We start from the raw sequence: 26967 nt of genomic DNA on the forward strand, positions 1-26967 counted from the left end.
TTATCCCTTGCCTTTAACCATACCTGTAAACCCTCCTGTTTTTCCCGGGATTCTCCCGTATTTTACCATCCTATCCCGCTATCATCCCGTTTAAATATTTTCCCGTATTTCTCCCGTTTTTTTCATTTTGAGAATCTGCACAGGTCACCGATCATGCGCAGTTTGGGAAAAGCCATTTACTTCAAATACCTCTTCTGATCGCAGGGGTTTCGTGTCAAATACCTTTTATATTATATACAGTAACTTCAGATACCTGTCCTGATCACAGGGGTTTCGTGTCAAATACCCTTTACATACTGTTTTCACTTCAGATACCTGTCCTGATCATTCCATGTTCACAATATACTATTCAGTTATGGAATACCTATTTCACTTTAATAAGATTTCCTTGGATTTCCCTTATTTTCAAATCCCAATGTTGACAGGTATGCCTTTAACTGAACATCATCTGCTCCCTGCTAGTCATTTCACCAAAACCAGAATCTACTGTATCAGTTTGTGATCACCAAAATGTCATGTTATGTAAGGAATAAAACACAAGGGGGCATGCTTTTATAGGAAAATAATCATCAACAGGGCGGTGTGCTTTATTTCTCTTATAATGCAGCAATTTTTCCAACAATTGAATGTTTTTTTAAAAAATTAGTCATTAATGTTTTCAAAATTGATCATTCAACAGCACTTTGGTATACTAATGGATATAAAATTCATATTCCCAGCCTTAATGAAACAGTTTTAACATTAATGGATGGAAGATCCTGTCTTCTTTTATAGCTGTTCTGTACCATTCTGTGTCTATATTAGTATTATTATCTATATTATCTATATTTTTATATAAACTGTATTTAGCAAGTCATGGTTATTAATTTTAGTAATGGTTAGGGCAGTTACATAAATAGATAGATTATACGGCAGATTGATTAGATCTTGTGGAAGGCAATGCACCACTACCACTCCTTAGTTGAACTAGTGGAGGTGTATAAAGGATCTTCTAAAATTAAGGTTACGTGAAGCTCTGGTATCACCTTCCAGAAAGGTGAGCATGCCTCATAAAGAGGGCAGTTATTGTGTTGTAGAAGGCCAATGTACAAGGCAAATGCACCAATATATGCACTGAGGTGATGATCTAGTAGTTATAACCTACTTTCTCTCTCATTCTGCTTTCAATGAGTAACTGTGCTAAATCAGGACATCACGTTCGTTTTACCTAATCCTAATGAGATGTGAACACCTCACCCCTTCCCCCAACTCATGAAAAACTGACAATCTGTTTAAGTGCAATTCAGAGTGTGCTACACACAGGTGAGTGGGCTATACAAACCACCTGTAGTAACACACTCTTTTCTCTGAATGTACACTGAACACATTTTATAGACACTCCCTGACACAAAGATTCAATTTGATAATATATGTTTACTTGTGCATTGCACTATGCGCTGCTTCCCCCAAAATATCTCTTTGCACAATTTCATGTACAAAATATCTGTTTTGCACAATTTCATTTACAGTATCTGTGTAAAGTTTTTTGTAAAGTTTTTGTACAGTCTCAGTTTGTGTATGTATAGTCAACTTAATTGTTTTTCTTATACTTCTATTGTTGTATGTTCATATTTATACTTAACTTGTATGTAGCACCGTGGTACTGTGAGACACGACATTTCATTCCACTATATGTCCACACATGTAGCAGAATGACAATAAAGCTCGACTTGACTTGACTTGACTTGACTTGATGCTGGTGAAAAGTTACCTCAAAAGCCTATCAGATCACATGTGAGTCATGATTTACAAATGTGTAGGGGTAAAGTGTTACTATTAAATGAAATATTAAAAGTTATTATTAATTTTTAATTTTAAAAAATTCTATTAAACTGTGCACCAGTGCCACGAACAAAAAAGATCTCAGAATGCATTAACCAATATAAAAAATAGTAATAATTTGCTGAAGGATATTTGATTTTTGTCAAATTAAGTGAATCCACTGAGAGTTTATAGAACTCTTTTGTGATGAGAGACATACAAGAAGAAAGAAGAAAGATATAGCAGCAATAAAACAAAATATGGCAATGGAAAATATATACAAATCTAATGAAAATACTGATAGATAAGACAGTTGGATAATGAGCTGAATGACAGACATAAACAGACAGTGAAGGCAAAATGGGCAAAACTAATTCTAGCTAAGCTATCATGCCAACACTGAAGAAGGTGCATAGAGAAGATTTATAGTTACATTGCGATGGTGTCTCTTTGGTTGGTCCTCATCCATGAAGTGATGTCAGTATAGTCAGCCATGGCATCAATAGAGAGAATCCTGGGATTCAGTGTGGCACACATTTGCAGAAATCGTGATGTTGATTCTGCCTCTCTGGAGAATCCGGATGAAGTCTTATGATTCTGTGTAAACAGATACCAGCAGGAAGGCTGTGGCAAAGGTTCAGCCATAGCCCTGACATAGCACCCGCAACCCTAAACCCCCCACCCCACCCCCCACACAAAAACACAACAACAAATAAAAATAACAAATAAAAATCCTTTTAAAAAGAAAGGATTACACATTCATGGAGCACGCAAATAACATACACCTAGCACAATACATAAAAAAAGGACATTATGAGAATCCAGAGCAATTCTCTGATTTGATGTGTTTGAAAGAAAAGTGTTTTCTAGGGGTTATACTGCTGGCAAAGTTCTCACATGTGCATCTCTGTTTTATTTGTAGCACAACAGCTTAAAATTAAGGAGAGCTAAACTAAAGCCTGAGACACACCCCTCTCTACATATCAATCCCCTATGTCCCAGACAAACTAAGGAAAATGTCCATAACTAACAGAGACCATTGTTCTCAGGCTAATTGGGTCACAATCTCAACACATTAACAACTCACGAGGGAGGTAAGCTTATTATAAAGGAAAGAACGAACATCTGCTGTAATGAACAATAAAAAAAGGAGTCTTTCTTGGTACCCTGTAATTTTGTTTTACTCACTGAACAGGCATCATTTATCATACAAAATAATGTGCAGTGTAAGTATGTGTGATAACAGTAAAAGTATTACATAGAGTACAGTTAGATTACAAGTGTTGATTATTTATTTATTTATTTACACAGCAGTTTTCTTAAACCCAATACAGAAGGTAGACTGGCAGACATTAGTAGAACCAAAAATATCAGCCTATGGTTAGGTGAAAGCCCTAATAAGAGTAAGAAATGAGGGTGAAAGTGTTGATAGGACAGCAATGTTTTCAGCCCAACTTTAAAAGAAGAAATTCAGTAACACTGTCTGAGAGAGGGAGGTATTCCAAAACACGGAGGTGTTCGAAAGCATTAAGACACTATGGTGGCAGTGATAAAGGAGCACTAAAAAGTTTTTTTAAAAGTAATTAAAAAGTAAGACCAACATCATAAGCCGAAGTTGTACAGGCAGCCAATGTAACTGATTGTGGTGATGGATTTTTTTATTTTTTTTTTACTGCTATCAATACAAAATTGTAACACATTGCAGCTTTCTGAGATCAACTAAAATTGCACTGGGCAAACAAAATCAATTGAACAACCACTCATCACTCTTCGAAAAGAGGTTGCTGTGGCCCCTAAACAGACATTCCCTGCACAAAGTGGCATGTGCCAAATCTTCAAGCAAAACAAGCTATTATCTGTATCATGCCAATCAATCTTTAGATGTACCTTTATATGATTTATTTACGTTTTATCTGTGTCACCTGTCTGCATCTTTTTGTGAGCACCATTATCAGCAAATCCGCTGTCAATTATGCTGACATGATTGACAATAAGGGGAATGGGAAGTCCTCCTAATTTATCTGTGATCACACTTTTCTACCACTAGGGGTTTCTGCATACACATGTTCAGGAGATGTACGCTCTTTCTCAAACACAAGAATAACTTGATAAATCAAGTTATTGTTTAGAAATGTGTATGCACAATTTACATACAAAACTATGCATATACACAATTGTAAAAAGCCTGTAAGATCCCCATGAAACCATGAGAGTCTTTCACTATATGTCATTGATTCATCTGGACATTCTGTGATTCAGGATTCCCATGGCTGGAGGAATATGACCCCATGATAAGGTGACCATTGTCTTCAATTCCAGTAGTCTTCCACCTCTATAGAGAGCCTGGCAGCACAAGGGCTGAAGAATATGCCCATGGAACAACATTGTCTGATAGAGGTCTTAAGCAAGCCAGTGTCATTGCCACTCTTGTTACACAGACCCTGGGACTGTGCTATAAACCTGCTGTCAGGGGCCACTGTTCTACATTCACACATTCATCCCCTTGTCCATCAAAGGGACTGCTGCTCTGGAAGAAGAGATACAAGGGCCCCTCCAGAATTTCCTTTGCTTTACAAATTACTACCAACAGGAACTTCAGCACTATAGCTTTACTCCTCACCTTTCTCCTTAAGGGAGCTGCACAGTGACTCACAGTCACCTGCTGCAGAAAAGTGGCTCAGACATGATGAAGTGGTGTTTAATGGATTGTATTCACCTTAGACCGTAATATCTAGTATTGTAGAATTATCTTTTTTTTTTTTTTTTTTTTTTTTTTACTGCTGTTAAACCAAGTCTGAAAAAGCATCTTTGAGGCTGCACAGTTTAAAACGGAACTGATTGGTGGTGTGTCGTTGTCTGTTGACAGATCTGGTTACATTACTTTGTCAGTTGCTTTTACTGAAAACCACCTCCAAGTGAAAGTAGAATAGGAGCATAAATCTGTTACCGACAGTGAGAATAGTACCTAGACTAGCTCAGCCTGTTGATCAGAAACAAGTGGAAGATGGTAGGAGAAACAAAGAGCCTCGCAGCTCCAGACTCCCTGGATCAATCCTGTGAGTGTGGAGTTTCACATGTTGTCCCTATGTCTGTGTGGATTTTCTCCAAGTTCTACAGTTTCATCCTACCTCCCCTAAACATGCCAGTAGTTGGAATGTGTGTATGGTTCCCTGTGATGGACTGATATCCTATTCGTAGTGTATTCCTGCTGGAATAGGCTCTGGATCCACATTCTGAAGACGATTAACTGGAAAATGTGTGTTAGATATTTTTGCATTATAAATAAAATGCAATCAACAGATCCAGGACTGAATTGTTAAAATGCATTGCTTACACCAAAGAGGAAATGCCCTTGCGTGTACTCTCAATGTACTCTCCACGCAAAGTACATTGTCTTTAATCATTCCCGGCCAAAAACTTACCTAATAATCTCTGTCTCTCTCTGTCAAGCTACACATGCTACTTCTGATATACCAGTGACCCTGACCCCTTCTGCTCTCTGGACCTGCCTGATCCATCCTGATGCCCTACTTCTGGTTGGAGTTCTCATCGGTTGGAGATTGCTTGCTGCTGCTGGGGGTGGCCCCACATGGAGGGCCTGAAGATCATTGGGATTGCTGGGGATGGTGCTGCTTGGGGACTGTGGAGATGGCTTTGGACTGCAGTTCATATGGGCAGTTGTGGGCTGCGGTTGCCGCGAGCAGTTTTGCACTCAGGTCTCCGTCAGTGGACAGTGGATAGGTTCAACAAAACAGACTTCATGTGAAAACTGTAATGAATTTCCTGGTTACACAATTGCACTATTTGTCCATGTAGTACACAGTTATAGAAGGGATTTATTTATAACCGCACTATCACCCAGATGATAATGGGTTCCCTTTTGAGTCTGGTTCCTCCCAAGGTTTCTTCCTCATATCCTCTCAGGGAGTTTTTCCTTGCCATCATCACCTCTGGCTTGCTCATTAGAACATTTAGACATTAATTTGGTTCTAAGTTTACAGCATATCAATACATTATTAAATACGTTTCCTGAATGTTCACTTTATTTGCGTTTAAATGTCGTACGTTTCCAGACTTGCGCAAGAAGAACTGTTTCTGTTCCGTTGGTTTAAGTCCGAGTCTAATTCAGTAGATTTAAAGTAATCAGTTTTCAAGTTTTCCATTGACAACTGGGCTTCTTAAAGTTGCCGGCCCCCAGAGGAATTTCAATCACATTCATTAACATTCAGCTCCCGACATGCGAGAAACACACACACACACACACACACACACACACACACACACACACACACACACACGAGCGAGCTCTCTTTCTTTGTGTGTGTGTGTGTGTGTGTGTTAAAAAGCCCCACGTGCAGGAGGTTGATGTGTGCTGAAGTGTTAAGGCATGTTAGCGAAGTTAAATTCCTTCTACTTGGAATGTTAAGGTAAGGGATTCTGGTTTGATTCCACGGTTGACTAATTAACGGATTGTATTCACCTTAGACCATATTATGTAGTTTTGTAGTATTATCTTTTTGCTGTTGTTGTTAAACCGAGTCTGGAAAAGCATCTTTGACGCTGTATTGGTGGTGTGTCGTCGTCTGTTGCCAGATCTGGTTACATTCATTTGCTTTTACTGAAAACCACCTTCAAGTGGAAGTAGAATAGGAGCATAAATCTGTTACCGACAGTGAGAATAGTACCTAGACTAGCTCAGCCTTTGTCGTGGCAAATACTTCTGCAAATCAGAATAAGAAATATAAGTTACAAAGTCAAGGGGTTCTGGATGCCAAAAATCTATAGACTTTATTGAATTAAACAACAAAGCCGAGGTGGTCTGGAGAGCATCTGATTTACATAGTCGTGGCTCATGCTTTTATACAATTCTAAAACAATAATCTCATTGGATGGAGTTTTCATCTGCCTCTCGTCACAATTATTTCACTGTCCTCTTATCTTAGTTTTAACCGCGGCGAGAGTTCAGTCAGTTTATGTTTCAAAAACAGCACTAGCCTTCACCTTAAAAAAAACAACAACTCCATCTTCAAGGTCACACCAGTCCATTCTCACAGAAACATCCCTGCAGGACCACAGGCCTAGAGTCACTCTTCTAAATGCACTAGAAATGGTACAGTGTAGTATATAAATGAAGCTATAAAATTTAATATGTGAGGTGATTTAAGGTCACTTTTCAACACTGTTGCATAGATACTGATTGATATAATACTGATTAACAAATGATATTGATATAGATAACAGGAAATTCCTCCATACCTGTTGATCAGAAACAAGTGGAAGATGGTAGGAGGAACAAAGAGCTCCAAAAGTACACACCAATTCTGTATGTCCCAGTCTACTTTCCTTCCTTCCTTCCTTCCGTCCTTCCTTCATTCATTCATCCATTCATGTTCAGTAAGAGGAAGGAATAGTCTGCTCCCTGGATGGGACCCCAGATCCTAGTCAACTTGTTCAAGCAGTCTAAGTCCTGGATTCAGTTCCCACGATAGCCTAGTCAAGCCCTAGTCATTAAAAAGAAAACAGCAACACAATGAAGAATAAAATGCAGCACAGACACTCCATTCCCATCAAAGCCACGAGTCAAAACTAATTAACTCTGTTAACAGTTATGTGCACACTCCTGTGCTAGACAAAAAAATGTGAAGCTATTTGTCAAATCCTTCGTTCTTGCCATCTGTACACTTTATGCATATATCCATGCATGTATAGAAGGGGTTTAAAACCAAGCTCAGTTTATTTACATTGAGTCAAAAGCACATCAATAAAAAAAATAAAGGATATTAAAGCTGGTGAATGATTTATAAGGAACTCTACATAGGCTTTGAATGAATTTTGTGTTTATTGCAGCTGTTCAGACTTACTGGTGAATTTGTGTGACTCCTGTCTGTAGTGGAGAAATATAGACTTGCTGTGTTTTATACACCTGCACCCAAGATCGATTCTAAATTCAGAAGAGAGAGTACGTCATGGTTGCAGGTTTATTGCATAGAATTGACCGAGGTTAGTGCGATGAGTTCACCTTTGTGGTTTCATGGTGTAGTGCTTTCTACTGAAAGCTTTACATTACATGGAAGACAAATCTTGTAACGGCCTGCACGGCTAAACTTCTCAAGCAGGAAAAGCATGAATTCTGATTGTGCAATTATTGTACAATGCTAACAGTGTTTGGACAACTGTACATGCTTTCATTGTTCGTTCAAACCATAATGGGCAATGATTTGCTGGGTGCATGGCATTTCCTCTTGCACCAATGACAGGCCATTCTCCCTTGAAGATTTTTAGTCATGCAAGCTGTCATGAGGTAATGTTCTCAGTGAAAGTGCTCACACCACAAAGCTGAGCTCGTTGCAATAACCTTGTCACAGTGGTCAATATTGTTCTATCTTTGTACTAAACTGTCCGTGAAAATAGCCTCTGGTCTAGGAAAGACATACTGGGCTCTGATATTCAGATATTAACACTGATCAGCTATGTTAGATCAGCTATGTTAGATTAGAACTAAACTGTGCAGTGCAGTAGAGATTCAGGAGCAGGTTTGGACAACCATATCCAGGAGTTGTAACTAGCAGACTGAGGTCTTGATGCGGATCCAGCAAAAGTATTTTAGTGGATTGAACCAAGCGATTGAACACTGTAGCAGTGCTGATCAACGTGTGACCAAAAAATGGCTGTAGGTAATTGTTTAACTGATGGAGCTCAACAAAGGGAAGATTTTCACAGATGTTTAATTATTATTATTATTTAATTTACCCTTTGTGGTCTAATTAGTGAAATGATGAAACGGCTTGTAAAAAAAAAAAAAGTCAGCAAAGAAAAGTATTCACTCTATGGTCGAGAGATCATCCATTGCCAGCAGACATGGGAGCAAAATTACCCGTGCTCTCTGGATGAGAGGGATGGTATCCTCTCTATTCCCTGTCAATGTCACAGCAACATTAGCCCATCGTAGGCATCTGTGAGTTCATATGTGGGCAGATATGGCTTTTTTCTGAGTGTGGCTGGCTCGGAGGAAGCAAATGTTAGCCTTCTTAGCCTAGGGGTGGATTGGAATTGGCCAAGACCAAAGTAGGAAGAAAATGAGGGAAAAAACCCAGAGATTCAGGAGCAGGTTTGGACAACCATATCCAGGGGTTGTCAACTGGTAGACTGGATGCAGACCCAGCAAAGTGTTTCAGTGGAACAAATCAAGCACTTAAAAATACTGTAGCAAAACTGATAAATGTATGAAAAAACTACCTGTAGATAATTATTTAGCTCATCAAGAAAGGGAAGACATGTCAGCAAACAAAACTAGAATGTTTAAATATGACAGAAACCTATGCAGTCTTTTCTACACATCAAGTTCAAAACAGATATCTTATCTGTGCGTAGTCTGTGGTGCTAGTCAGAAGTGGTAATGTGACGTGCCAGTGCGAAACAAAACATAGGACATCAGTTTGAAGTACCTATTTATATCAATGGACTAATCTCAAATATTTAGACATTAAAAGGAATGTAATCACCATGCCATCATGTTAGTTGCTTATCTGGACCTTTGTAAGCAAGGAATGTTATGTTGCTGGACCAAATCTCACTTCCTGTTGTGATTGATGACTTTAAGGTGCATAGACTTTTGTTGGAGCATATAGATCTCTGATGGATGTCTGAAACCAGTCATGGTTGCTGTAGACTTTAAAAATGTATATCATGATATACATGTATATAATGATACTTTAAAATTATCTAAGATTGTACCACTGTGATGGGACAGTGGAGTTAAAATAAATACTTTTGCACCCAGGCAAATAAAGCATATAAATTTGAAAAGCAGCTGAACCCATTTTTATAAACTATGTATATGTTTCTGTTTTTTTTCCTGTTTTTTTTACTCTTATTCTGTTATTCTTGTTTTTCTTTTACAGATCCTTTTGTATGATTGCTTCTGTTTTTATTCTTATTCTTGTTTTTCTCATGTTTCTTATTGATTTACATTTTATTATATTTCTACTTTAATTATTCTTATTAATTTATATATTTTATTGTCTTTTTAGCACTATGAGCTGCATTTTATATATTAACAGCTTTACAAATAAAAAGCAGTGCATTAAAAATTAAAAACCTATTTCTTCATCAAGCATTTGAATTAACTCTGAATCTATTCAAAGTGGAAAAACAAAGCTTGTGCAGTTTTTCGCTTCATGGTATTCCAAGACCTAGTGAAATAGGTGATAAGCTTCTGACTGAAAACTACAGTGCAAACTTACACAGCAAGCTGCTCTGGATAAGGGCATCTGCTAAATGCTGTAAACGTATAGTGGTTATAAAAAGTCTATACACCCCTGTTAAAATGTCAGCTTTTTGTGGTGTAAAAAAGCTGTTTCTGTAGGATTTTCTTGACATCTTCTTGGTTTCATCTGAGGTCCGCAAAGAGCTTAAAAAGCCTGTACAGGGTCCCACTGTCAAAAGGTATCAGGCATTACTAGAATTAGTTTCTGTATCTGCAGACCAGTAGACCTCTAAGAGTAAGGTTTTTATATAATTGAGGGTTCTTAGCTTCCTATAGGTGTTTTCAGCTCCAGTCCTGGGCATCCACTACCATACACATCACTAGTTTTGCAAGAAAGAGTGAGAAAATATTGCCAAGTTAAGATGTGCCACGCTGATAGACTCTTAACCAAAAAGACTGGGTGGTGTAATAATATCAAAATATGCTTCAACAATGTATTAGTTTAGGGGTGTGCACACTTATGCAACCAGGTTATTGTAAGTTTTTTATTTTTCCTATTTTTCCCTAAAATGTTTCTGATTGTTTTCCACTTAATTTTTATATGTTGTAATTTCACACTGAGGGTGGAAAAAGTTCTGACATGATTTATCTTGGCTTCATTTTTTACATCAATAACCCAAAGTGTACATTTTTTGTACCTCTCTCCTGATCGATACCTTTCGATTTATCTTGGTTTCATTTTTTTACGTCACAAAAACCTGCCATTTTAACAGGGATGTGTAGACTTTTTATATCCACTGTATATTCTGTGCTCAATATAGTCTTTATCACTTACTGGTAAAGATTTCTAATAGTTTACTCTTGATGTTCACTTCCTTCCTCATTATCTGTTTTGTTCTGTTTGTTGAAGCATTCTGTTTAAAAATGCTGAAGGATCTCTTCTCTGCCCCAGGTGCTGGCAATGAGTCATTTGTGAGTAAAGAGTGCTTTTACTGGTGAACTGAGCTGTTTGTTCTAAATGACTTTAAAAAACCAAAATGTTTACCTCTACTATTCAGTCACTGGTTTAACTGGATCAGGCAAGAAGTAAGAACTAGTTTCTGCATCTGCAGAGCAGTAGACCTCTAAGAGTAAGGTTTATGTATATTTGAGGGTTCTTAGCTTCCTGTGGGGATTTTCTGCTCCAGTTCTGGGCATCACAGGTGAGCTTCAGCAAGGAAACCTAGTGATGTACACGGAAGTGGACGGAAGAGCCTCGCAGCTCCAGACTCCCTGGATCAATCCTGTGAGTGTGGAGTTTCACATGTTGTCCCTATGTCCGTGTGGATTTTCTCCAAGTTCTACAGTTTCATCCTACCTCCCCTAAACATGCCAGTAGTTGGAATGTGTGTATGGTTCCCTGTGATGGACTGATATCCTATTCGTAGTGTATTCCTGCTGGAATAGGCTCTGGATCCACATTCTGAAGACGATTAACTGGAAAATGTGTGTTAGATATTTTTGCATTATAAATAAAATGCAATCAACAGATCCAGGACTGAATTGTTAAAATGCATTGCTTACACCAAAGAGGAAATGCCCTTGCATGTGTGTGTGTGAGAGTGGGTGTGCAAAAGGGATGTTTATGTTGAAAACATAAATGTTGAAAACATATTTGTTTAGTCAAGCCTTTTGTGAATAGTTTTTTCTTGGTTACAGGAGCAGATCTCAAGGGTTCACAGACACAGGGTGTTGTGGTGAACTGGGATGTTTGGATGCCTTGCTCACAAGTTTACTCAGGTTTGTTGACAGTGGAGTGGCTGGCAGCTTTATGTCCCAGGGTGCCATCATATCTGTGTTACCTTCTGGCTCTCCCTTTTAGTTATGCTGTCACAGCTACTCTTGTCGGAGTCCCTGCTTGCACTCTGCACACAAAGTACATTGTCCGTAACCATTACAGGCCAAAAACCTACTTAACAATCTCTGTCAAGCTACACATGCTACTTCTGATATACCAGTGGCCCTGACCCCTTCTGCTCTCTGGACCTGCCTGATCCATCCTGATGCCCTACTTCTGGTTGGAGTTCTCATCGGTTGGAGATTGCTTGCTGCTGCTGGGGGTGGCCCCACATGGAGGGCCTGAAGATCATTGGGATTGCTGGGGATGGTGCTGCTTGGGGACTGTGGAGATGGCTTTGGACTGCAGTTCATATGGGCAGTTGTGGGCTGCGGTTGCCGCGAGCAGTTTTGCACTCAGGTCTCCGTCAGTGGACAGTGGATATGTTCAACAAAACAGACTTCATGTGAATACTGTAATGAATTTCCTGGTTACACAATTGCACTATTTGTCCATGTAGTACACAGTTATAGAAGGGATTTATTTATAACCGCACTATCACCCAGATGATAATGGGTTCCCTTTTGAGTCTGGTTCCTCCCAAGGTTTCTTCCTCATATCCTCTCAGGGAGTTTTTCCTTGCCATCATCACCTCTGGCTTGCTCATTAGAACATTTAGACATTAATTTGGTTCTAAGTTTACAGCATATCAATACATTATTAAATACGTTTCCTGAATGTTCACTTTATTTGCATTTAAATGTCGTACGTTTCCAGACTAGCGCAAGAAGAACTGTTTCTGTTCCGTTGGTTTAAGTCCGAGTCTAATTCAGTAGATTTAAAGTAATCAGTTTTCAAGTTTTCCATTGACAACTGGGCTTCTTAAAGTTGCCGGCCCCCAGAGGAATTTCAATCACATTCATTAACATTCAGCTCCCGACATGCGAGAAACACACACACACACACACACACACGAGCGAGCTCTCTTTCTTTGTGTGTGTGTGTGTGTGTGTGTTAAAAAGCCCCACGTGCAGGAGGTTGATGTGTGCTGAAGTGTTAAGGCATGTTAGCGAAGTTAAATTCCTTCTACTTGGAATGTTAAGGTAAGGGATTCTGGTTTGATTCCACGGTTGACTAATTAACGGATTGTATTCACCTTAGACCATATTATGTAGTTTTGTAGTATTATCTTTTTGCTGTTGTTGTTAAACCGAGTCTGGAAAAGCATCTTTGATGCTGTACAGTTTAAAAGTGAACTGATTGGTGGTGTGTCGTTGTCTGTTGCCAGATCTGGTTACAATCAGTTGCTTTTACTGAAAACCACCTTCAAGTGGAATTACCGACAGTGAGAATAGTACCTAGACTAGCTCAGCCTGTTGATCAGAAACAAGTGGAAGATGGTAGGAGAAACAAAGAGCTCCAAAAGCACACACCAATTCTGTATGTCAAAGTCTACTTTCCTTCCGTCCTTCCTTCATTCATTCATCCATTCATGTTCAGTAAGAGGAAGGAATAGTCTGCTCCCTGGATGGGACCCCAGATCCTAGTCAACTTGTTCAAGCAGTCTAAGTCCTGGATTCAGTTCCCACGATAGCCTAGTCAAGCCCTAGTCATTAAAAAGAAAACAGCAACACAATGAAGAATAAAATGCAGCACAGACACTCCATTCCCATCAAAGCCACGAGTCAAAACTAATTAACTCTGTTAACAGTTATGTGCACACTCCTGTGCTAGACAAAAAAATGTGAAGCTATTTGTCAAATCCTTCGTTCTTGCCATCTGTACACTTTATGCATATATCCATGCATGTATAGAAGGGGTTTAAAACCAAGCTCAGTTTATTTACATTGAGTCAAAAGCACATCAATAAAAAAAATGAAGGATATTAAAGCTGGTGAATGATTTATAAGGAACTCTACATAGGCTTTGAATGAATTTTGTGTTTATTGCAGCTGTTCAGACTTACTGGTGAATTTGTGTGACTCCTGTCTGTAGTGGAGAAATATAGACTTGCTGTGTTTTATACACCTGCACCCAAGATCGATTCTAAATTCAGAAGAGAGAGTACGTCATGGTTGCAGGTTTATTGCATAGAATTGACCGAGGTTAGTGCGATGAGTTCACCTTTGTGGTTTCATGGTGTAGTGCTTTCTACTGAAAGCTTTACATTACATGGAAGACAAATCTTGTAACGGCCTGCACGGCTAAACTTCTCAAGCAGGAAATAGATGGAGTTAAAATAGATACTTTTGCACCCAGAGCCCCTATTTTGTATAAAACTGAGTGCAAGAGTTGGCATAGAAGCAAAGAACCCATAGCTAACAGTAATTTCTGAAATACAGTTTTCTCAGATTTTTCACCTGAGGTATGCATGCCATATTTTTAAACTTTTGTAACATATTTCAACATGTCATAACTTGTAATATATTCTTTGATGGCACCATCTATACCACTATAGCATAATGTTAAGACTAGAGTTATGCCAGACTATTTATTTTAATTACCTTAATCAAATTCATTATTTTATCACAGTATACAATATTGGCAGTAAATCACACCCTTGGGTGGAACATGTCTGGTCATATGATCTAAGCTGTCCTTGCAGGTTTGAAGTTTTGTTATTTTTTACTGCTTATATATCAACCAGAGGCATACAGGGATACATGTTAAATGAACACATTCATTTTAATTGCAGTAATGCTGAGCTCTTTGTATCCACTTTTTCTCCAGTCAGGCCAGATTTGTTAACTGGTCTTTTTTCTCCTCAGAACTTGTCCTACTTTATTGACTTTTTTTTTTTTTTTAAATACCCGTCTATCATGCCAGTCTGATCGTCAGTTGTGAGGTGAGAGAAGCAGCTCATGAAAAAGCACCTTTTGATGGTGTATTCTGTTTCGGTCTACGGGAAAAGCTCCAGATAAAGGGAAAAAATCCACCTTGACAAGTTAATTACTACGCCCTGGTTTGAGGAGGCCAGGTGTATTTGGTTAAAAGAAGTCTTGCCAGGAGCCTTAAATTATGAACTAGACGGCTACAGAATTGTTGAATTGTTTTGTTTATTGTATCTAAATAAAACCTAGCCATTATTGCTGGTGTGCTGTGTGTATTCCAGAGTCCAGATTTTCCTGGCTGTTTTCTGGCCATGAAATACTCACCAGTAATGTAAACCATATACAATAAACTCAGTAGCTACGCAGGATGACTCGTGAACATATCTTTATCTGAATATGGAATTAATGGCATGCAAACTTCCCCTATAACTTTGTTACTTGCACCACTGTAGATATTTGACTCTTTCCCTGGCCTACATTAGTAGAATTGGGTAATTTATTAATTTGTGTTATTTGTCCATCAACATGCCTGCTGATTGATTCATTCACCCATAAATGTCGTAACTGATAGAAAAAAAATCAGTTAGGAGGTGTGTTCCAGTGTACTACTTGTCCTATGTATTGCCTTTTTCTCATGCAGGTTTGACATGTGAGTCATTTAACGAATCCCTCCCTGAATTTAAAACTCAGCTCCAAAATAACGAAGGAGCTCTTATTCAACTTTCATTCTGTGCATGAATTTGTGAAGAAAACGCAATGCGCTCGAGAGACGGCATCTTCAGAACCTGCCTCAGAGGGATTTACAGTTGCTCCTGGAAGCGTTCAAAAGAAAGCAAACAAAACGTGAGCACTGATAATTTTGTCTAATTGTATTATTTTGTAATATCACATTGAATACTTCCTTAATGAGCACTTACAATGTAATTGTGTTTTCCTTTTAACTCAGTGTAGTGCTCTTGGACAGATGATTTAGTCCTGATGAAAAGTGTGTTAATTGGAAGTGTGATTACTGGAGCAGAGGAAATCTTTTTTAGCATATCAAGACTAATTAGGAATGTATTCTGGAGTTTCTAAAACCATGTATGCAGTGGACTGCTTTGGGTAAAAGCTGTTAAGAGCTGCAATTAGTTTATCACATCCAGAGTGTCGTGTCTCATCAATCCATCATTCAAAATTGAGCGAAACTCAACGTGAGGAAACGAGGACATGGTTCCAGGAGCCTTAGACTCAAACAGGGCAACCAACCTCACTTTAGACATCCATACAATAAAGATGGGAGTATTTTTTTGAATGCCATATTTAAATGAAGGTTTAGCAGGGTTTTTTTTTTTTGGTAGAAAGTGCATCAAGAGGGAATTAGCATTTGAGGTTTAAAAATATTTCTAACATGAACATCTCTTAATTGTGTTACAGAAATTGCTCCAACTAGCCAAATAAAAGACCTTAAATTTAGAAGTATTTGACTCCTAGGTCTTAACTACTTAATTATACTGTAAGTGCATGATCCATGCAACCTGAACACAGATAGATTGTGAAAGCAAGTAATATTTGTATTTTTTTCATTGATCCATAAGATTTTTAGCAATTCTTGTGAACTGTCAGAAACCAAACATAAAGATGAAAGATTGATGTGTGTTTGTGCGGGTAATAGAATTTACCTGTTTGGCTGGTATGATGATTACAGGTGAAAGTTAGTTGGAATGAGTGTAAGTTAGAATCATGTAGAAACTTGTACCATATTTGTTGTCTCTCTCATCCTTCTTTGCAGTGTGTATGCTGCTGGTTCAGTTTTCTCTCTCTGGTGTCCATTCTGACCCTAAGCTGGATGTATATCTGTTTTGTTGCTTACAATGACCACAATGATGTCAACTGGTGAAGACACACACACACACACACACACACACACACACACACACACACTACATGAAGTAGCTCATACAAATGTCATATTTAAGGAATTAAATAATACAAAATTAAAATGTATATCTATGATTAATTAATTTTTTTCTTTCTTTCTTTTTTCTTACAAATCATATCTTAGTGTGGTAGGTAGTTAATTATTTGTTCATAACTTGTCACTTTAACAGGAAGGCCTTTGAAAGCCTCAGTGTTTGGGTGAACTGGTACATGATTGTTGTTATCCTGTCTGCAGTACTGGCTACTTACTGCCTCCTGTTCCTGGTGAGAATGGAGGATAAATTAGTAATAATTATATTTTCCGAAAGTGCCTGTAATTGGTTATTTGTTGTAATAAAAATGTCTTGCTTGTTTCAGGTGTTTTCATTGGTCCTTATTTCCATAAAAGAACCTTTGGCATTGCACTGGCTGCATAAGGTACAGATATCTGTTTTTCATATAGTGGTTAAGCATATATTAAAGTGTAATGTTTGAACAATAGAACAGATGTTTTAATTCATGACCATTTACAGTGCTTTCACAGTGCGCTAAAAAGAAACCGAAAGACTTTTGTTCTAGCCTTTACAGAAGGAAATGATGAGAAGATTCTTATAAGTGATATCTCAGTAATAGGCTTATCAGGTCTGGTTACTGATTGTTTTTTTGGTTTTTTTTGATTGTGTAGGTTTTGCTGTTTATGGGTCTGGTTATAGTCGCGCTTGGCATATGTGTAATGAGCGTCAGATGGAAAGAAGAATGGTCCACCGTTCACTTATCACTGCAGGTGCAGAATGGAAATAAACTCTAAGCTTTTTATGATTAAATGCTCCATACTGTGAGGCTGAGTATATACATATACAGTACTATGAAAAAGTCTTAGGCACCTACATTACTTTTAGGCACAAACATTACTTTTCCAACAAAAAATTAAATGTTACAGAAAAATGTGTATATGTTAGTAATAAAAACAACATATTACGTAACAGACCGCTTTTCTTGATGAGCTAAATACAATTTGCACAAATTGTGCCCGAGTCTACTGATATATTTTAAAAATGCAAAGGGTTGTCACATCAAATATTGACTTTAGTTTGTTACTGTTTACTGCTCTTTATAGTATTTTTATTATACAAACTATTTTTGGAGGCATCTTTGCCTATTTCTTTGCATGTGCCTAAAACCTTTGCACAGTACCGTATATAGAAACATTTTGTTGTAACACTGTCTCTGATAATGTGCTGCTGTATTCTATAGGCCACAGCTCCTTTTCTGCATTTGGGTGCTGTTGTGGCTTTGATCATCATCAGCTGGCTTGTGTTCCAGAGTTACTACAGAGCTCGGAGAACTGGTGAGTACTTCCTCAATATTCCACTGAAACATGCCACATAAATGTCAAATTTCTAGTGGCATTTTTGTAGATCATTTAAAAAAATATATATTTTTAAATATTAAATTATATAATGTATGTGTGTGTGTGTGTGTGTGTGTGTATATATATATATATATATATATATATATATATATATATATATATATATATATATATATTATAAAATACATTTTTGTAGACATTAAATACAGTACATTAAATAGACAATAAAAGTATATAAAGTATTAAAAATGTTTTTTAAGCACTACAGTATCGTGTCATAGAAATGCCTTCAAGAATTGTGATATTTTTGTTATATTGCCTACATGACACTATCTTGTCATACATAGCATGTATAAGTAATTTGAAATTTCATCAAGTATATTCTTTTTCATCTTCTCAATATAAATAGTTATTCAGAAAAACACTGAACACTCTGCACACTGGTTGTCTTTGTGTTGGCACAGTTTCTAAGATCTTCATAATTGGAGTATTCATGGCAGTTTTGGTCATGGTTTTCCTCAGTCCTCTCTTGATTCACAGTCCATGTCTTACTGACAAACTTCCCCCAAAACCCGGTCTTGTGGGCCACCGTGGTGCACCTATGGTAAGCACAGCTTTTCTGAAAAGTTACTATTCATGTGGTGTTGGATTTACTTCTACAGATAACAGTAGTCCGTATCACGTTACACTTGCCCATACCTGACAGGCTGTTTTGGAACGATTTTTCTGTTCTAATGTTTCATGTAAGTTGTTCTAGTGTGACAGCTTTTTTTTTTTTTTTTTAAATCCAGTGTCAGTTTGAAGCATATGGCAGAGTGAATTATTTGTGGTTATTTCACCTTTGGCATCATTCCCAGAATGTACGCTGATAAAACAAAGTCATTATTTTATGAGTTTGCTGTCTAATGTGGGAACGTTCTTCAAATCAGAGGGATTTGTAGACTCAGTTTGCATTACTGCGTCCTTTGGAGTAGTTGATCTAGTAGGTATAGAAGAATCATAACCAGAAAATGTAGTGGTAATAAAGATTAATATATTTAGGGATTAAGATAATTAAAATATAGTATATATTGTAAAACTCTCCCTTAAAAATCTTTACTGTACTGTGTTCAGCTGGCTCCAGAGAACACTATCATGTCATTCAACAGCAGTGTGGCGTGCAATGTGACAGCCTTTGAGACAGATGTGCAGCTCAGGTACATCGAATCCAAGTTACATATTTCTACTATTTGTCTTGCCTCTGCATTCTAATGTGAATCTTCCTCTCTCTTCAGTAAGGACATGGTTCCTTTTCTAATGCATGACAATGGTATGAATTTTCTGCGGAGGACAACTAACGTGGATGATGTGTTTCAAAATCGAACGTACAGCAAGAGCAGTGACTTCACCTGGGAGGAACTACAGAGGTTAAATGCAGGCGAATGGTTTGTCAGGGTAAAATAAGGAATTTTTCCATGGTTTGTTACACTCTTGTGTGAGAATTTGAATTGTTCTTTTTTTGAGAAAGTGAATGTTCTGTTGTTCGTGCAGACAAACCCGTTTTGGTCAGTGTCATTCCTTTCGGAGAAAGACAAGGCTCTTGCTCGTCAACAGAAAGTGCCATCCCTTGAACAACTCCTAGATTTTGCAAAACAGCACAACATCTCTCTTATCTTTGACTTAAAGAATGGCAATGATGAAGACTGCAATAACACGATTATGACCATACTGAACTCTCGCATCTCACACAGTTTGGTGAGCTGAATTTAAGAACTGCATTACATTCATTCTTAGCTAGCTGGTCTTCTGATCGACTCAGTTCTCACATTCCTTGTGGTGGCTTTTTAGATTGGTCTTTTAAAATCCTGCTATGCCTGACTCTGTGACTCTGTAATGTCTTTCAGATATGGTGGCTCCCTTCAAAGTGTAGAAAAGATGTCAAGAAGCAGGCTCCAGGGTTCCGCTGGGTCTACAGCAGTCCTAAAGGGCTGGTAGCTGGGCAAATTCTTAATGTGAAATACAATAATCTGAGTACTGAGGAGATTAGGTGTGTAATAAAGCCGTTTGCACACTATTTCAGGCAAGCATAGACATGATAATACTAGGTCCCAGAATGTTGGCTCGAGAAAGGCTGTAGTTTGACACCATGAGGAAGTTCTATGAGATATGTGGCTTAGATAATATTAGGAAGTTAGTGCATAATAATATATTTCACTAAGTGTGAAATTAATCCATTATACCTTTGTGATGTAAGTTGTTTAACGCCTTTGTTTTGTAGTACTGTCAGGCTTTGACAGTCTTTTCTGCCATAAATCTATTTTGCTCTTGTGTGGAAAGATCTTGTATGAATCTTATACATATGAAATATGTAGACTTTTGGTGTAGAGGTGTATTAAATATACTTATATTGTTGCCTATTCATGGTATAGTAACTTGACAAGCCAGGATGTGATGGTCAACCTGTGGGTGGTGAACGAACGCTGGCTTTTTTCGTTACTGTGGTGCGCAGGGGCCAGCTCAGTGACCACTAACGCATGCCACCTCCTCAAAGATATGTCTCAACCTGACTGGCATCTGGTAATTTCCCCTTTGCCTGTTTTACTTTCTGTTCTTATCTCAAATTTATGTCAGTTTCATTAGTGTTGTAGTGCAGTTCAAAAAGTTATGCAAGTTGTTAGTGCTTCCTTGTGACAAAATGTGTCTTAATCTCAGTGAGTGTGTGTGTGTGTGTGTGTGTGTGTGTGTGTGTGAAACTCCTCAGGCTCCTCATGTGTACAGAATTATATGGATCACTGCTGATGTGGTGTCATTGCTGGTGATGATCGCCCTGTTTTGTGTGCAGGGGTAAGATAAGTCTAAATGTGTTACTGAATTTTATATTTTAATACACTCGTATACATCACTACAATTCTTCAGTAAATTGGTCTGGTTTATTTTTCTTTTTCTAGTTTTCATAGCTATTTCTGCTATCAATCAATAGAACCAACAAATCCTAAATGTATGAATGTTAATGTTAATTTTTTTGCATTTTCTGATTGCTCTTACTTTTTTCCTTCAGTGTATTCAGTGATGAAACTACAAGGTGTCCCAAAAATCACCATACATAGGGGAAATGAGCACTTTACCAAAATGTAACTTTATTTACAAAACATCCTCTACATGATCGCCGTTTCGACACATACGGAGTTGTCTGTCCCACTCATGAACACATGTTTAACGCATTTGGTGTAATGCATGTAATTACATGACCATCGCAATCTTGCGACAGCTTCCTGATCCAGCCATGAAACTGATTTCAATACGTTCTTCTTTTGTCAAAGGCATTCTTAAAGGCTGTCTGGGGGAAAAAAACAAATATAAAATAAGCATGAAAAATGTTGGAAGACATTTTGCTAAAAAATGTTAATTTCCCTTATGTATGGAGACATTTGGGACACGCTGTATAATGATTACACACAAATTAAACAATATGTTTAATTCTTTGTGTACAGGAAAGCAAGGAACCAGATTTTTGTCCTGGAATCAGAAAGAACTGTCCCCCTTCTCAACTTCTGAGCAGTTAAAAATTTTTTTAAATGTTTTAGTGCCTTTTTTCACTGGCTAAACTATTCATGTAATTGGTGTGTTAGAGCAGGGAAATCACACTGGATCAGAGATGGGCACTTCTGCTTTACATAATGATCTCTTTTTCACATAATTTTTAATAAGAACACTATATGTAGATGAAATGACTTCAATTAAAACATTGTATTGCTAAATTAAGGACACCTGCTCATTTATGCAGTTAGCCAATCAGCCAATCATGTGGCAGCAGCACCAAGCATAAAGTCAACAGATACATTGAATGGTGAGGATGGTGTGGAAAAAACATTGAGTGAGTGACAGTTCTGTGGATGGAAATGCCTTATTGATAAGAGAGATCAGAGGAAAGTGGCCAGAATGGTTCGAGCTACCAGGAAGGATATAGCAACTCATATAATCATTCTTTACAACCATGGTGAGCAGAAAAGCATCTCAGCATGGACGACACTTCAACTTTGGTCTATAACAGCAGAAGACCACGTTGGGTTCCACTCCTGTCAGCCAAGAACAGGAATCTGAGGCTATCATGGCCATAGACTCACAGAAACTGGACAGTTGAAGATTAGAAAAAAATCACTTGGTCTTTTTCCAGTCTTCAACCGTCTAGTTTGGGTGAGTCTGTGGCCATGATAGCCTAAGATTCTTGTTCTTGGCTGACAGGAATGGAACCTGATGTGGTCTTCTGGTGTTGCAGTCCATCCACTTCAAGGTTTGATGTGTTGTGTGTTCTGAGATGCTTTTCTGCTCACCATGGTTGTAAAGAGTGCTTATTTGAGTTACTATAGACTGCCACAGTTAAAGTCACTGAGATCACACTTTCCCCATTCTGATGTTTGATGTGAACATTAACTGAAGCTTTTGACCTGTATCTGCATGATTTTATGCATTAGGCTGCTGCCACATGATTGGCTGATTAGATAACTGCATAAATGAGCAGGTCTACAGATGTTCCTATTGAAGTGGATGGCGAGTGTATATAATTGTTTATAATACAAATAAAAAGTTTAAGCGTTCTCCCAACATGGTTCCCAAAGGGCTTGGTAGTTGGCTGATGTGTACATTAGGGCACTGTCTTAATGCTACAGTAATAATGATGAATGCTTTCATTTTGGATGGATGGATGCATCGGATGCAGAAATTAGTGCCAGGGGCACACATGTCAAATGTTACTGAGCTGAATGGCGAAGTTCTGCCTGGTAAAATATAACAGAATGAGACCGAACAAAGATGGGACACACAAACTATAAGAAGTGTTTGTTGGTTTAAATTGTAGGTGTTTTTTAAAAGTTTTTTTTAATTACTCTTTTGTCCATACAATTAAAATTGAAGCAGCCAATATAAATGTTTCTGAATAAATACCCAAAATGATTCTGCCTTTCAGCTCGGCAAATAGTAGAAATAAATCAAATAAAATTAATGACGCTAGGTAACAATATATATATAAATATGTATTATGGGCAAATGTTTAAAGTGTCTTAAAGTCTCGTCTAGTCTAAACTGTAGTTTTAAATGTTTTAGGGCTGATATAGTTTTGTCTCTGTTTCATTTATGTTTGAAAGCTGATCTTAGTGTTTCGGTTGGAGTTTACTGTTCTGACTCTTTTGAGTGAGGCGTTTTACCATATGAATCTGATATAGTGCACTTCAGATACCACTGGGCTAAAGGATTTAGGGTGACTTATGATGGATTTATTTTTTGTATTTCTACTTGTCCTAAACCTGTCATCAGAATCCAAAACTTATAAAAATGTAACCAAGAACAGAATTATATGTAATACATCTGTGGTACAATACATTATTGTACATCAGACTGACAGACTGCAGGTGTTTCAGCTTGTTTATTTTTTTTAAATGTTGCTCAGTAACACAATAACAGTGTTCAGGAGAAGGACAATTTAACATGAACCAGTTCTTGATTTGAACATTTGATCCACTGAGTCACTGCTCCCTTTTACTGAAAGGAGCTTTTGATCATCTGTGCATAGAACCATAACTGCTACTTCTCAGTAATAGTGTACAACTGAGAAAAGGTTTGTGAAAAGCATCTGAATTTGTTAAGCTTCTGGAAAGGGTTATAACATCACAGACTTACATCCTAGACTTTTTTCTGAGAATGATGATATGAGAAATAAAACATTTTTGTTATAAATTTGTTTTGTTACAATTTGTTTTATTTATCATCTTTTGACTAATCAGAATCAAATTTGTTATGTTATTTTTTTTTTTTAATTGTACCCCATCCCCCCTAATGCAAATTCCTACCCACCTGCCCTATCACATGACCGATACCAACCGGGGAGGGTTAAGGCTACCATGTACTTCCTCTAAGACACAGGCAAAGAAAATGCATCTTTTCAAACTGCAGGGCAGCATGAAAGTGCTATCTACCCACTTTCACATACAGTACATGAGCTCACAGAGGCCCACAATTGGCTGTTGTCACTGGGGTAAGAGAGAGGTATGCCATTCCTCCAACTGAGACAGCAAGCCCCTTTTGCTTCCTTGACTGCCAGTGGCAGTGGTGTTATCAGGATTCAAATCCGCAATCTACCCATGATGTACGGTATGTACGTTTTCCTGCTGTACCACTTGGTAACCAGAATTATCTGTTATTTTATTTTAATGTTTTCTGCAAATAACCGTTTTCAATCTAAGTGATAAATACATTGTTTACTTTATGCCACTATCTAAACCATCCACCTGTATTTCCTATATTCTTATCTCCATCTCAAAATACTTTTTGTGCATGTGTTGTGTTGTAGCTGTTTATAATTAATTCCATAGTTTTACTAACCAAAAGGTTCATATAAAATACAGTGTAAAATAAAACAAGCCAAGTGCATCAGAAAACTTGATCTCTCTGTATTATATTAACTAAGTAATTGGACATCCATTTTAAAACATTGTTTAGGTACAAACTCGACACTGCAGCAATGGACTATACAATAGTAGCAATGAGGAAAAAGACCGTGGAACACTGGAGATGAGGCAGGAATACACACTGGATGGGACACCAGTCCATCACAGAGCACCATGCAGACACATTCACACAAAGCGCAACTTGGAGCCAATCCACGTACCAGTATGTTTTGGGAAGGTAGGAGGAAACCAGAGAACCTGGAGGAAATCTAAATGGATATGGAGAAAATATGCAAAACTCAGCACAGTAACCTGAGCTCAGAATCAAACTGGGGAAGCTGGAAGGCAGCGATGGTATCTCCTGTGCCATGGTACAGCCCAGCTTTAGTGGAGGTACATCACCACCTGCTGGAAAAGGATGTGAAGCTTTAACGACCTGCCTTAAATGTCCCCAATATTTCACTTCATATAAGTTACAGGACTGGGACTGACATTCTAAAATTTATGTTTAGGGCTCTACTAAAAAGAATATCTTGTCGAAGATTCAGAAACATTTTTTATTACCCATTATCTTATTATATTAGATTCAACTTTATTGTCATTGTGAAGAGTACGAGTACAGAGCCAATGAAATGCAGTTTTTCACATATCCCAGCTTGCTAGGAAGCTGGGGTCAGAGCGCAGGGTCAGCCATGATATGGCACCCCCGGAGCAGATGTGGTTAAGGGCCTTGCCTAAGTGCCCAACAGCAGCAGCTTGACAGTGCTGGGGCTTGAACCCCCGACCTTCTGATCAGTAATCCACAGCTGATAAATTACTATAAAAAGTAAAAAACTACCAATTCATTATGTTTAACTGGATAAAGTGTTTGAGCACTGAATGTGAATCAGAAGGAAGAAACAGGCAAATTTTTAGCCAATGAAGAGGGTGTCACTAGAGATTTAGGGATAGGAGGCTATGCCCTTACTAGGGGGTCTGGGGCCATGCGCCACTGGGAGAATTTTTAATGGGCCAAAAATATCTGTTGACCATTATTCTTTTTAGAGTAGTAGTAGCTGTAATACTGATGGCTATTCGGTCGAGTACACAGTAGATCTGTCTCTTCAGATGAAATCAAATGGTTCAATCCCCAGCCAAACACCTGTTAGTCAAAAAGCACCACCTAAAACTAAACACTTCATGAAATAATTAATAGGCAAATTAATAGGCCTATGTCGTTGATTCTGTATTAATTTAAATTAATGAACACTAGAGCAGAAACAACAAAGGCTTGGTCTCGCAGGAACGGGACACTGAGCTTATACTTCACAAAGAATGGAATGACTGAGAGTCCTTATGTACTGTGGAGTGTGATTGAGTAACTGAGTTCAGGTGTGTGTGATCATAATGAAGGCGAACTTAAGAGAGTTCATGATGGTTGTCAGTGCTGTAGTCTTCAGCGGCCATGTTTGTAGGCTGCTCTGTGTTACTTGCAGTAGGAAGCGACGCTGTTTCGGGGGGGACCATACTTCTTTCCTGCAGGACACTGACTGAGGATTCTCTGGCCCGGGATATTCTCAATCTCCTGGTCAAACTCCCACAATGCACAATGGTTAATGCTCCCACAAAACAGGCTGATGTGCTCTTTGGTGTTCTCCTTGTGAGGGGCTGGGTACATGTGTGAGAGGGAGATGGCTTTCATGTTCTTAGACCCTGGGCGGTAGGAGACGGTGAACTCAAACCTAGAAAATAACAAGGTCTGCCTTGCCTGCACTGAGTCCCTTGGCCATCTTGATGTATTCCAGATTCTGGAAGGTGTATATCACGAACAGGTTTTGAGGCACCTCCAGCCAGAGACTCCACACTTCTTTATTTATTTTTTATTCTCTGTGCCTTGTAGTGACATCAGGTCATATTTGGTGTGATATGTAAATGACAAAGTTACTGCAGACATTCTACAAATACAATTGAAGAAATGAATAAAATGAAGAAACACATCCTTTAAATTTTCTTAAATGTTGAAGTTGTTCCTTCAAATAACATTTGGTGTGACTAAGTACTATTGGGTGTCCATTAATGTAACACTCAGGGTTGAAGAGGGTACCAATCATGAATGGCTCACAAGGAGGTTCTTCTGACTGGAAACATATAGAAACGTTGTGCATTTGTTGCACTTCACAAATGTTTTTTTCCCCTTGCATTCTTCTCTTCTGCATCTTGATGCATTGATCTTTGGCGAAGGCAGTACTCCATATTTTCTGAGACAGTCTTCAGTCTGTGGCTCAACAGGACTTCTCTTCCTTGGAACAATATATTCTTCATCACCACAGCTCATCTCATCATCATCACTGCCCACCCTGTCTTGTTGATTTCCATCATCCTGAGCCTGATCAATCATCAACTTTAAAATCAAAATACTGGAGCCATTCTTTATGTATTTTCTTTATACGTTTCCCAAAGGCACGATAATCTGACTTGTACTGTAGCCAGCTGTTAGCCATGTCGAATAAATGGAGCATTGTGCAGACTGTCCATTTTCTTGTATGGCTTGACATCCCTGAATATATTCTGGTATTTCTAGCCTTCAAAATCCAACACCAAACCACTGTACTGGCAAGAACAAAGACTTTCAATCTTGTTGGACATGG

General features: G+C 38.1%; 1 protein-coding gene across 2 annotated transcripts; it reads left to right on the plus strand.

The window, feature by feature from the left end:
• The first annotated feature begins 12599 nt into the window (after nucleotides 1-12599).
• On the plus strand, nucleotides 12600-21927 carry gdpd2 (glycerophosphodiester phosphodiesterase domain containing 2). 2 transcript variants are annotated; one of them, XM_026918585.3, is made up of 15 exons: nucleotides 12600-12925; nucleotides 15402-15496; nucleotides 16422-16525; nucleotides 16741-16834; nucleotides 16928-16987; nucleotides 17235-17333; nucleotides 17804-17897; nucleotides 18386-18525; nucleotides 19035-19117; nucleotides 19196-19355; nucleotides 19452-19655; nucleotides 19805-19947; nucleotides 20330-20477; nucleotides 20662-20744; nucleotides 21392-21927. In XM_026918585.3, exons 2-15 carry the CDS (start codon nucleotides 15410-15412, stop codon nucleotides 21453-21455), a joined length of 1563 nt encoding a protein of 520 aa, XP_026774386.2. In that variant the 5' UTR covers nucleotides 12600-12925; nucleotides 15402-15409; the 3' UTR covers nucleotides 21456-21927. The 2 variants fall into 2 exon arrangements, with proteins under 2 accessions (XP_026774386.2, XP_034162084.1); XM_034306193.2 differs by having other exon boundaries at nucleotides 12603-12925; nucleotides 15294-15496.
• The last annotated feature ends 5040 nt before the right edge of the window (nucleotides 21928-26967 follow it).

Source organism: Pangasianodon hypophthalmus, chromosome 7, assembly GCF_027358585.1.
Source record: "Pangasianodon hypophthalmus isolate fPanHyp1 chromosome 7, fPanHyp1.pri, whole genome shotgun sequence".
NCBI lineage: Eukaryota > Metazoa > Chordata > Actinopteri > Siluriformes > Pangasiidae > Pangasianodon > Pangasianodon hypophthalmus.